General features: G+C 49.7%; 1 protein-coding gene across 1 annotated transcript; it reads right to left on the reverse strand.

Moving 5' to 3' along the window:
• Window positions 1–1,191: 1,191 nt before the first annotated feature.
• On the reverse strand, window positions 1,192–7,867 carry MGST1 (microsomal glutathione S-transferase 1). The gene is made up of 3 exons (XM_078601580.1): window positions 7,656–7,867; window positions 4,519–4,607; window positions 1,192–3,026 (listed from the first exon to the last, which is right to left on the reverse strand). Exons 1-3 carry the CDS (start codon window positions 7,767–7,769, stop codon window positions 2,780–2,782), a joined length of 450 nt encoding a protein of 149 aa, XP_078457706.1. The 5' UTR covers window positions 7,770–7,867; the 3' UTR covers window positions 1,192–2,779.
• Between the last annotated feature and the right edge of the window lie 4,547 nt (window positions 7,868–12,414).

The following is a 12,414-nucleotide window of genomic DNA, read 5'->3' on the forward strand; positions in this document are numbered from 1 at the left end:
GGCGTGATGTTTAAACAACAAGAACATGCTGCTGGGGATACAAAGGCGGTCTGGCGTGGTTTCTGGCCACACACCAGGCCCTCGCAGGTGCTACTCGCTAACAGCACTTTCCCCAACAATAAGTTGAAGGCTACACGGGGGATCTTTGTCAGCGCTTTGAGTCTGCGTGAGCACGCAGGAACAAGTCTATGGAGCGCCTTTTCATCAGTCCCAGCAGCGCAAGAACGACCATCTTGCAAATTAAATAAATGTACAATATAATTGCGGACACCTGGACCAAAATTATATTGAAAAAAATACGCCAATTCTACGTGTATATATATCTACACAATATAGCATATCCAGATGTGTTCATATTACGGCCTGGGTGACGGCACCTCTTCGACGCCCACGCGATTGGATCGTCGCAGCGCGCGTGTGTGACCCACCAACCCTCGCTGTCTTTCAAGGCCACGTGTGTACAGCCACCGCCGTCGGGAAACACGGGTTCAGTTTGTGGTTATGAAGAGGAAAAAAAACCTCGATTTCATAATGAGATTCACAATTAGCCCGCTAAAAAGGTTGTGGAGCAGAGGGTCAACCTATAACACACGTTGCCGGTGTCCACGTGTTCGAGGCATGAGGACAATTAGAGAACCCAAATTGTAATTTGAATAATCTCTACATTTACGCTCTAATGGAACTGTAGCGGCTTTTCAAATTGGGTCATCAAATTCCAATTACTCTGTGCTCCCCACGGTCGTAATTTGTATTTGATCCCCCACGTCGATATAGCGCGGGCGATCGAGCGCTACGCTTCATATGCCAGCGTGGGTTGGACAATTGCTCTCGTGCGTCCGTCTTGACAGATTTCGGTGCACGAGACGTGGGGTGGTGTCGTGCCGAGACGGGGAATGCGCCCCCCCACCCCCCCACCTCGAAAGACGCCGTGACGATTGAGTAATCTGCCGAGTCGTTTACCGAATCGTGCAAATGTTTGGGCCGTGACGCCGGCGCACGACGGCCTCCTCTCGCGAACGACGTCACGGGGATCTTTAACGTCCGCTGTAAAGCGGGCGGCGCGTCGCTGCTGCGCCGGTAATCGCATGCTGGCGGTGATAATCGTGGTGTGAAGCGAAGGTGGGGGGGGGGACGGGAGGCAGAAACTCAGTTTTAACGCGATTTATCCGAGACACTGGGAGCACGCGCGCCATCAATCAACGAATTTATTCGTAACACGACGAGATGAAACCTCAGAGAGAACGGACTTGTGGGGGGGGGGTGGGGGGTTGGGTGCAGCCGACGCTTGTAAAACCAAAACACCTCTGTGCACAGGCGTAGACCACGTACGAGGTCACGTGAGCGATATCTGGCAGGTTCCAACATTGCGTGCCGTGGAAAATAAAAATATAAAATGATTGAGGTTGTCCGATTATTTACTGTCACAGCGGTGTTGCCGTCGGTAGAATTTGCACAAGCGCGCAGTGAACCGCGTGAGGGTGGCCCCGTTAACAACACTCGTGGACACGTGCATTCGCCTTCCTTTTGCCAACCCACTGCGAGGGCCTCCCCACGCCAGGTGCATCATTGGGGTTATTTGATCATACCGCACCATGCTGGCTGGCCAGCGCGGGTTGGGAGCATAGAAGAACTATGCAACAATGCATTTTTACTGCACTGCTCTCTTTCGGTAAAGTCACGTAGATAGAAAATAAAAATGATAAAAAATTAAAATAAAAAATGTAATTTTTTATAAAAAATATTTTTAACTTTTATTTTTTATAATTTTTATTTTTATAAAAAAAAATTGTAAAAAAAAAATCTAATTTTTTATCTACATGACTTTACCGGAAGAACCAAAGAATATGAATTCATGCAGTCATGAAAGTTTTAAGTAAAAATGTAGCTTTTTGTAGTTTAGGTTGTGCCTCAACCCTTTCACGTTCCGAGACATCTGCAAGTTGCAGGGCGGGTCCCGTTTATCTCTGAATCTCGGAACGCGCAAGATAGTTCAGCGTTAATTTTATTCAGATAGCGCCGTTGTTTTTAAAGACACTCACCGCAGAGAACTGAACGCAACACGACCACGCTCTACGATAGCTGGCGCCAAACTGTGCCACACGCCCTCCCGCATGGCCTTGTGGGAGCCTCGGTACTGATAAAGTTATGTTATTTGAGTTTTTTCAACCGGTTTTGCTTTAATGACGTACACGTACATCACCTGACTGGAATCGAAAGAAAAACTGATGACGTACACGTACGTCATCGGAATGGGAAAGGCTCAAGATAGTGATGCCCCAGGGAGAGCTTGTGTATAAACCCTGCCACCGGGAACGCCGGAGAGATTTGCACGTGGGTATTTTGCGGGGTATTTTGCAGGGGTTTGGCACCACTAGATCCATCGGCCTCTCAGAGCTGTGAGGGCAACGCTTGAAAAGTGAACGAAACATTTAAGAGGGTCCCTGTAAAGCACATGAGGTGGAGTTATGCGTGGAGGTAGCATCATTGAGAGGGCTAGCTCTAGTGGCAGGTTGGCAATTTTGTTAGGATTAAAAGGTAGGGTTATGGTCAGCAAGACGGCAATTGCTCGTTGGTTAGGGAGAGAGATACTACTCGTGGCTGGTGGGCTAGTTATGAGTATTGTGAGAGGGTTAGGACTAGTTTATGATTCGGCTAGTTTGTTATTAATGTTTGGTCATTTAATTGGCTAACCTAAAACCACTCTGCGCCTCCTCCACCATCGCAGTCTTCAACCTGGTGCCCCCAAGCCGAATCGGGGGGACCACCCCAACCGCCGGGCTCAGACGTAGACTCGGAGCCTCATCACCGCCACGGCCATGGAGAAGGTGGAGACGACGCCCAGCAGGTAGGCGATGGCTCGCGTCGGCTGGGGCAGCGGCGCCAGGTACGCGATGGTGTGCACGATGCGCGACGCCAGGAACACGCGGAAGTGGAGCAGCGCGATCCATGGGTCGGGCCCCGACAGCGCGTACAGCAGCCCCACGCCGAGGAAGGGCAGGATGTTCTCAATGTCGTTCTGGTGGCACCTGGTAGACCAGAGACACAGACCCATCAACCTCGCCGTTGTAGCCTTAACAGAATGCGACTGTGAAAACCATTCCAATCTGGCTGAGCGACCACTCAAATCTGCCTGCCAGCGTTCTATACCTTCGATGCTCTACGCCGTACCGACAAATACGGGGTGCTTCGAATCAACAACACCACAGGTAATGTGCCTCCTACGGGCTCTGGGGACCACCTGGAGAAGATTCCGGGTACGTGTCGACATTGATGGCGAACAAGTGAATGTTCTTTGGCTTTTTGAAGCGATTAACAATCATTTGTCATCATGTTATAGTGTATTATTCGTTATTTTTCCATTAAAAACGATAGTCCCATATAAGTGTAAAAATAAATGTTAAGCACCCTGCATCTTATGCAAAGATAAAGATCCTCCGTATAGTCTTAACAGACTGTTGGGGTGAATGCCGTTAGCGATGGCAACTATGAAGGCCCCCACGGCGCCCGAGGGAGTGATGTCGCCAGCACCACTCCCAGCCGCCTTTGTCTCTCCGGTGGAGATATTAACACACCATTTGAGCCGAGCCAGGGGAGGCCCACGGCCGATTCGGTTTTAGCGGCTCACCCCACTCCTGCGCTAAGAGGCCTCTCTTTTGCATGACACTTGAAGAGCGACTGACAAGATATTTTAATGGTGTAGGTTCGGCGATCCATCCTACAGCATCAGAGGTTGATCGATGTGTGGCGTCGGTACCTGCTGTGTAAGTGCATCATGGGCAGTGCTCGGTTGGGTGATGAACAGATTGTAACATCACCTCATTTGCACCTGCCGTGTGTCGTTCGAACGGGGTTAACCATAGCCTATTGCTTTCTTCCATACAGGCTGAAGCCAGCTCATTCCTGTCGGATCTCTGATGAGCTCTGTTAAGGGGTAATGGGAGATCTATGGAGGGTGCAGATGTGTGTGTGTGTGATGTGCGTGGGGAGCCGTATTGCAGCGGTTAGCGCGCTGCGCTACAAACCCAGTAACCCGAGTTTGATTTTTTCTCTTGGGCTTCACCGGTTACGACTGATAACAGTGGAGAATATTTTAACCGGTCCCGAGCCTCCCCCTAGGTCGACTCAGCCTCAAATGAGTACCTGGTGCAGTGTGTAAACATTGCCACAGGGGAAACAAAGGCGGCCGGGCGCGGTGCTGGCTGACCATACCACCCCCTTGAGCCCATGCTGTCCTTTGTAGGTGCTCGTCAACAGCACTTGCTCCAATGGTCTGTTAAGCCTACATGGGTGATCTTTGTCTTTGTATACATTTCATCTCAAGTAAGTCAACCCATGGCACCTGGGCTTGTCCCGTCACCTCCTTGCCAGCGAGCCTTCGACACTTCACGTGATAGCCTCATAGTGCACCTAGCCTGGCGCAGGCGCATTGGGTCTCGTCGTCACCACTTAGTGGCGAATGGCGGGTGTTTGTTGTTGTGTTGTTGTTGTGGTTGTTGTGTTGTTATTTAGACAGCTCACCTCCTGACGCGCTCCACGCTCGGGTCGGTACGCAGGCTCTTCTTTGCCTCCTCCTTATTGCCCATGCAGTCTTCGGGGTTGGAAAACGCCTGCGTCGTCACAAGGGGTGCAAGGAGCAGAGCGACGGGCGTCGTTAGGGCGCTCGCTGTTGCTGCGTCGGCCCAGGTGCGGCTGGTCCACGATTATCGGGCGCACGTTTAACTTTTTGACGACGTGCGTAACCGCCGGTGTAATCGGGAAGTGGCTTTTTAACGTCGAACCAATGGGTTAATCAACAATTAGGATCGCAATTCGGATATGACGTGTACACGTAAAATAAGTGTTTTTTTTATTCTTCGAATGTTACCAACATCTCCACCCGCCAGCCGTGGTGTTTTGCCCGCTTCACAAACGTGTGGACCTCACCGCAAGTCCAAATTTGGCGCGCGACGATGCATTGATCAGTCGATTAAAACCAATTCTGACCATCGCGACGCAGGTATCGAATCGTCCATACAGGATTCGAGTAAGTTGCAGAACAATCCAATAATTTGAATCACTAACCCACACTGACAAACATGAAGTGTGGTCAAACGACCTTACGCGGTGTGGAAAGGCCCTCTTCCAGCAGGCGAGATGCTAACTCCCTCGCCTGGTATGCCGGAGGTCAGGGGTTCGATCCCGACCCTCACGCCTGCTGTATATTTGGAGTTTGCATGTGTCTCTCCCCGTGGTCGCGTGGATTTTTCTCTGGGTCCTCCGGTTTTTCCCTCAACATTTAGAAACGTGCGTTTAGAGTATTTGGCTGTGCTAAATTTCCACGTGACAAGCCACTTCGTCGAGCGATCATTTGTTTCCAGGCTGCTTCTGAAAGAGAGCTCAGTGAGCCTCACACCTGGTAAAATACAAATAATAATTTAGTTTTAAATGGTTTAAAAGGCCCATGTTGTGATTATTTTTTCAGGTGACCGCTGCAGCCACTTGAGGCGTTACATCCACCACACAGTGGAAGGAGAAAAAAACAATTTAAAGCTTTTTCGTGACAACCTCATTCAGACGCTGTCTTTCCGACAGACCTGATCTTTACCTGAGGACGGCTGCTTGCGTTGTGGCCGAAACGTAGTGAGAATTGTATTTTATTATGTTTATTTTTATTATTTTATCATTCCCTTCTACGTGACTTTACCGAAAGAACAAAGAAGAGAAAAAAAACAACCAAGAACGGATTCTTGGAATTGAATCGCAAATTCCGAATCGGTCGTCAATCCCGTGCAGGCCTTATCTGAACCTTGGCCGAGCCGCCTCCTAGGTGAGCTCGCCATGACGTGAGTACAGCACGAGCGGGACCAGTGTGGTGCACGTCACCATTGGGGAGAGAAAGAGTGTGGGGACGTGATTCTGACCGCATCACTCACTCACTCACGCGCGTGCGAGGCGCCTCCTACGATCCTTTAATAATAATCGGTGCTCGCTAATAACCTTTGCACCACAAGTTCATGCAGGGCTGAATGGTGGGTGCTTTTTTCTTTTGCACAACTGCGATATATACACACACACGCCACTTTCAGTCTAATTGAAAACACACGCAGAGTCCAAGTGGACTCCACACGCTCCCAAAAATCACACCACCCTCACCCGTTCATTCCAGTCCACAGTCCACCATATCTCAAACGTGGGTCTTGCTAAAACGTGTTCGCAGCAGCTGGAGCAGCAGCTGATGCACGTGCGAATCTAAAGGTCGCAGCCCGTGCAATTTCTTGCTCAGGCCAACCGCTGGAAAATAGGGCCCCCCTCTGCAGGTGTGAAGTCCAGAATAACCACACTTCACCCCGCCGCGTGCGATCTGCCCTCTGATGAACTCTGTCGCGCCAATTTACATTGCTGGGTAGATAAGAGGTGGCTGTGTGGGATACTGGGGTGAGGATTTAGCCAATTTTTTCTCTCCAAACTACCAACACGAACGAATTGGCGACATCTCGATAGATTCTAAGTCCAGCGTGATAACTACTAACACCACTACACTACAGCAGCATGCCTACTACGCTACTTGTGCATGCGGAACGTGAGAGAAATGTTCCAACACATGACCCAGGAAAAGGATTCACTGACTGCCTCGTAACAAAGGATTTATTTTCGTGAGACTTTGGCGCGGGGAATGTAACGCGTCACTTGTGTATCACCTGACACTGGAGTTCTTCAAGACAGAGAACTTTAATTATTAAAGACAAGAAACACTCAAACCTCGGATCTTTATCGATTGCACACTTCCTTGTGTATACATCTACCCATGGGGGCTGGGCAAGATAGGTTCAGATATTACTCGCCACCGATGCTAGACGTGGCCAGGAATCGAGCCCAACCCGCTGGTAGCTGGTATCGTGATGCAGTGCGCCGATCTGCTCCCATAAACACATGAACATATACGTACACAGACAGAGATCTGATCCCTTCTAGCAGTGGTTCTTAATCTTGACTGCAGCCTTGCATCTCTTTGGTTCTCAATCGTAAAAAAACGCATGTTAATAAATACATAGGGTTTGATGAAACAGAGTACTGTAGTTGTAGTTACATGCCCGTGCTTAGTTTGTGTTTCGATTAGAATCGAAACTTTCTTACTTTCTAATTTTTTTTATCTGGCATGTCTCCTAACCCCAGAAAGGGCATCCCGCACCCCCAGAAAGGGCATCTCGCACCTGCTGGGGGTGCATGCAGCCCAGGTTAAGAGCCACTCTGCATTATGGCCTTAGCAGACTTTTGGAGCAAGTGCCGTTTTTGCGAGTAGCACCCATGAACCGTATGCTCACGTTCACGCATTCCTCTGCACACATACGGACGGGAATGCATTGGTGCGTGCACAGGTGAACGTGCAGGCACACACAGACATAACACACGGACATTAACACACACACCGATACTCTCTGCACCTACACGAACGCACATACAAAGGCAAAGATCCCCCGTATAGCCTTAACAGACTGTTGAGGCAAGTGTTGTTGGTGAGCACGTATTAAGGTCGGCACGGCACACGAACGGGTGGGTGGCCAGCACCACGCTCGGCCGCCTTTGTCTCCCCAGTGGCGATGTTTACACACCGCACCAGGTACTCATTCGAGGCTGAGTCGACACACAGACACACGCACGTGCGGCGTTATTTATACCTTGCGAGTGAAGCGATAGAACCCCGTGATCGGTCCCATCAGCATCATCTTCAAGAGAACCGCGGTGGCGTGAGTCGCGAAGGACGCGAACACAGCATCGTCGTAGAACACCATTGTGGACCTGTCGATAGAGAGACAACTGCACAAGTGACAATGGGCACTGCGCGCTCAGCTCCACCTGAAAGAATGAGAGTGTGGTCGTGGGTTTAGCGAGATAGGAGGGGTGGGTGGATGGGAGGGGTGGGTGGCTGTGAAATATGAAAGGGCCTGGGAGAGGGGTGGAGTCATTGCGAAATCTCGCGGTGGAACACAAAAAAAAGTTGCAGGGCGGGATTGGGAGGCGATAGAGAAGCCAACCGGAGTGTACTGGATCGGAGTTGCCTGTTTGTGGCACGCAAGCCAAGGTTAGGCAATCGTAAACTCACAGCAATCCGCCTGTGTCTGTTTTATTTTATTTGTGAAAGTGGGGGGTGGCACAGTGGCTTGCGCACTGCGCTACGAACCCGGCCACCCGAGTTCGATTCACAGCCACCAACGCCAGTGACGATTATACGAGCGGGTCCTGGACCTCCCCTAGGTCGACTCAGCCTGAAAAGTGTACCTGGTGCGGTGTGTAAACACCGCCACTGGGGAGACAAAGGCGGCCGGGCGTGGTGGTGGCCACCCACCCCCTCGTGCGCCGTTTTCCGGCCTTCATAAGTGCTCGCTAACAGCACTCGCCACTATAGTCTACGGCTACACGGGGAGCTTTGTCCTTGTGTGAAAGTGGAGAGCGATGGGTGGCACGGTGGATAGCGCGCTGCGCTACGAACCCGGCAGGAACGATTAGTTAAACCAGTTCTGGGCCTCCCCTAGGTCGACTCAGCCTCAAATACTTAAGTGCACGGTGCGATATGTCAACATTGCCACGCGCGATACAAAGGAGGCCGGGCGTGGTGCTTGCCACCAACCCCGTGCTTAAATAGGCGCTCGCTAACAGCACTTGTCCTGACCGTCCGTTGGAGGTTGCCCTCCGCGGTGATCTTTGTCGTGGACGCCAATGGACCTCGTGGCGTTAGGCTGTCGCTTCGGTGGCTGCGTCGCAACTTCGCGTATTTGACGTGTACGGTACTGTGTGTATCCCTTGGCAAGTTTCCATTTTTAAATCCTTTATATTAAGTTCACTTGCTTGCTTGCGTGCGTGCTTGCTTGCTTGCTTACGACCGTGCAAATCTTTCGGTCGTTTTTTAACCAACTTCCCGTGATCCAATCGAGCTGACATTTAGCACACAGACTCGTTGTGTGTGACAATTAATTTTCGTGAAATTTTTTTTCCCAAAATTTGACACTGTTTAGGGGGAAAAAATTAAATATTTAATTACCAATTGCTTAATGGTGGCAGACAATCATCTGACCCATAGGTGGCAGCCATCTCAAGCCAGAGGACGAGAGGACTCCAGCCGCCACGGATATAAAGGATTTATAGTGAAAAACTTTGTTTTTACGGGTTAATTTTTAGTGCAAGTCACTCTAGATCTGTCTGTACAATGCTTTCTGGAACTACATTGTACGATGATCAGTCTTGGAAAAAAATTAACCCGTAAAAACAAAGTTTTTCACTATAAATCCTTTATATGCGTGGTGGCTTGAGATGGCTGCCACCTATGGGTCAGATGATTGCCTGCCACCATTAAGCAATTGGTAATTAAATATAAAAAATTTTCCATAAAAAGTGTAAAATTTTGGAATTTTTTTCACGAAAATACATTGTCACGCACAACGAGTCTGTGTGCAAAATGTCAGCTCGATTAGATCACGAGAAGTGGGTTAAAAAACGACCGAAAGATTTGCACGGTCGTAAGCGCGCAAGCAAGCAAGTGAACTTAATATAAAGGATTTTAAAAAACCGCTGGAAGGAAGGCGATATTTTAACGTTGATTTACGTGCGTGCCGTGTTTTCCATTCTTCACGCGACACGGTTGTTTTTTGTGCTCAATTACACAGCAATTGCTTCATTGATGAGCTTGATTTGTTTGTGATTGTGGTGACCCCACGTCACTGTTGCAAATCAGATCAACCTCGGTCCCATGAGTTCTCACCTCGCAAAATAAAATAAACTTTACCGAAAGAACCAAAGAGTAAAATAAACTTCCTGTTCATCATCGTCCATTTTCCCTATGATGGGTCCCACTCAAGCCAACTCGTTTTCTCTGCAATGTTTACACGTCTCCCCCCCAACACTGCAATGGCAATCTAAAGGTTGACTCGGCCTCAAATGACCATGGTGTTGTGCGTGAGCATGTTGGGGAGACAAAGGCGGCCGGGCGTGATGCAGCTATCATCAGTGCAACCTTTGCGTGCTGTGCCGGCCTTAATCAGTGCTTGCCAACAGCAGTTGCGCAACACGTAGCAGTACAGGTTCAAGGTAGCAGGTATATGCGTATGTCTCCAGCGTGTGTGTGTGTGATTGGGGATGTTGGGATGTGCTATGGTTGAGGGCAAAGGGATGTTGTATATATATCGGGAGTTCAACCTCAACTTTACGGTCACAGGATAACGAGGGGGCAAAGTTCCATGCGTCCGCTTATCAGTCACGAAGTCCGTGACATTTGACGGTGACACGGGAGACTTGGCAACAATGACGCCAATATTTACACGAGCCCTGGACAACCTACAACCCGGTTCTTTGGCTTCTAAAATCGGGCCCATTCCGGGTAATTTGGTCGTAAGAAACCCCATGCATGTGTAGTGACGTAAATGAAGTCACTGTAGTGGTTAGCGCCAGCTACTGTCGTAAGAGTGGAATTGTAAGTCTTGAGCTTCTCTCTGGCACCGGAGCTGCTATGGCATGGAAGCAGGCCCTAAAGGGCATGGCTCGGAGAACGGTCAAAAGAGAGGGCATCTGAGGACATGGCAGTCTGGGTGACCTCGAGAGGGCACGTGACCGGGCGAGGGGGGTCAAAGGGGCCTCGAGGGACACGTCATGCTCGGACGAGAACCTTCTGGTGAGTTCTAGAAGGGGGCATGACCGAGGGCGGGGCGAGGCCGCGCTCGGCAGCGTAAAGGACAGGTCCCGAGAGCAATCGAGGCTGTTTTTAGGAATGGAACCCGTCGGTGCTACGTCTCTTCCATCCTCGGTCTTTACGCTCAGCATCGTGGTTCAGGCAGTGTTACTGACTGACCCGGTTATAGTTACCCCGTTGTGGTCTAGTTAACCAGTGCACGTTCATGTAGTTACCCTGTTGGGGTGTGAGAATAAACGTGTTGCCTCCAAGTTCAAGTGTATGCCTCCGTAGAACCCTCTACACGTGTGTAGTGGCATAGTGCTGGCTGCTGGCAGAAAAGGGGATCTGCGGCATACGGCACTTCTGACGTCAGCAGGCCACGATAGACACGAGGGGGGACCTCGGGGAAAGGTCACAGGAGGGGCCCACCAGGAACCCGCTCGTAGGTTCTAGAAAGGGGGCGTGGCCGGAGCGGAGTGAGGCCACGCTGACAGTACAAGAGGGCCCCTGTGGGGGGGCCTCGGGGCTGTCGTTGGAGTGGGATCCCCGTCGTGCTGGTCAAGATCGTCGCCATCATCGCTGTCGTCTGCACTCGATATTGCATTGCCAGATAGTTGGCGGTCTCGGTTCAGTGCCGTCAGTGTTAGACGGTTAGAGTTGTGTATAAAAAAAAAAGTCAAAAAAAGTCAAAAGTCACTTTATTGTCAAGTGTGTTACATGCATAACATACAACACAGATGAAATTACAGTCCTCTCTCTTGGTCCCACGGTGCAACCAAGCAATTAAAAAATGAATCACAATTAACAGACATAAATAAACAATAAACAATCGGCGATCAACACAAGATAAATAATCAAAAATGTAATAGACTTAAAATAAACAACAGTCAAGAATTATAAAATGTAAAATATTATTTAAATAAAGTATTTAAAGAAATAAGATATTTAAACCGACGTGGTAGTGCGATGTAGTGCAATGTGCAGTCCAGAGATCAGGATGTACGAGTGAATGTGTGTGTGGGGGTTGGGGTCAGGGGGCAAAGGGGGGAGGGTGGGCAGAGGGGGGGGAGTGATGGTAGAGCAGGTAGGGAATTGTTGAGTCTCCTGAAAGCCTGGTGAAAGAAACTGTCTTTGAGCCTGCTGGTCTTGGCCCGAAGACTCCGCAATCTCCTCCCTGACGGCAGCAGGCTGAAGAGGCTGTGAGATGGGTGGGTGGGATCACCTGCAATCTTGATTGCTTTGCTGGTGATGCGGGTGTTATAAATGTCCAGAAGAGGGGGGAGAGAGACACCAATGATCCTCTCAGCTGCTCTCACTATGCGCTGCAGAGTCTTGCGGCAGGACACGGTGCAGGTGCCGTACCACACGGTGATGCAGCTCGTCAAGATGCTCTCAACGGTGCCTCTGTAGAAGGTGTGCATGATGGGGGGCGGGGCTCCTGCTCTTCTCAGTTTGCGGAGAAAGTACAGGCGCTGTTGGGCTTTTTTGGCCAGTGATGCAGTGTTGTGACTCCACGACAGGTCTTCAGAGATGTATAGGCTAGCAACAGTAATAGTGTGTACCCACGTAGGGTATTAATTCTAGATTTGAAGCTTTCGTGACTGCAAGGATTCATACTCGTAGGTTTTTTTTCGGTAAAGTCATTTAAGTAAAAAACAATAGAAATAATAATCATTATTTATATTACTTTATTATTTACCCACGTAGGGTATGTATTTTACCGATGGTGCTCGTGAAATAAAAGTGCATCCAAGTCTTATCGTCTCCGAGTTAGT

The sequence above is a fragment of the Lampetra planeri genome, chromosome 16 (genome assembly GCF_965212315.1).
Source record: "Lampetra planeri chromosome 16, kcLamPlan1.2.h2, whole genome shotgun sequence".
Lineage (NCBI taxonomy): Eukaryota > Metazoa > Chordata > Hyperoartia > Petromyzontiformes > Petromyzontidae > Lampetra > Lampetra planeri.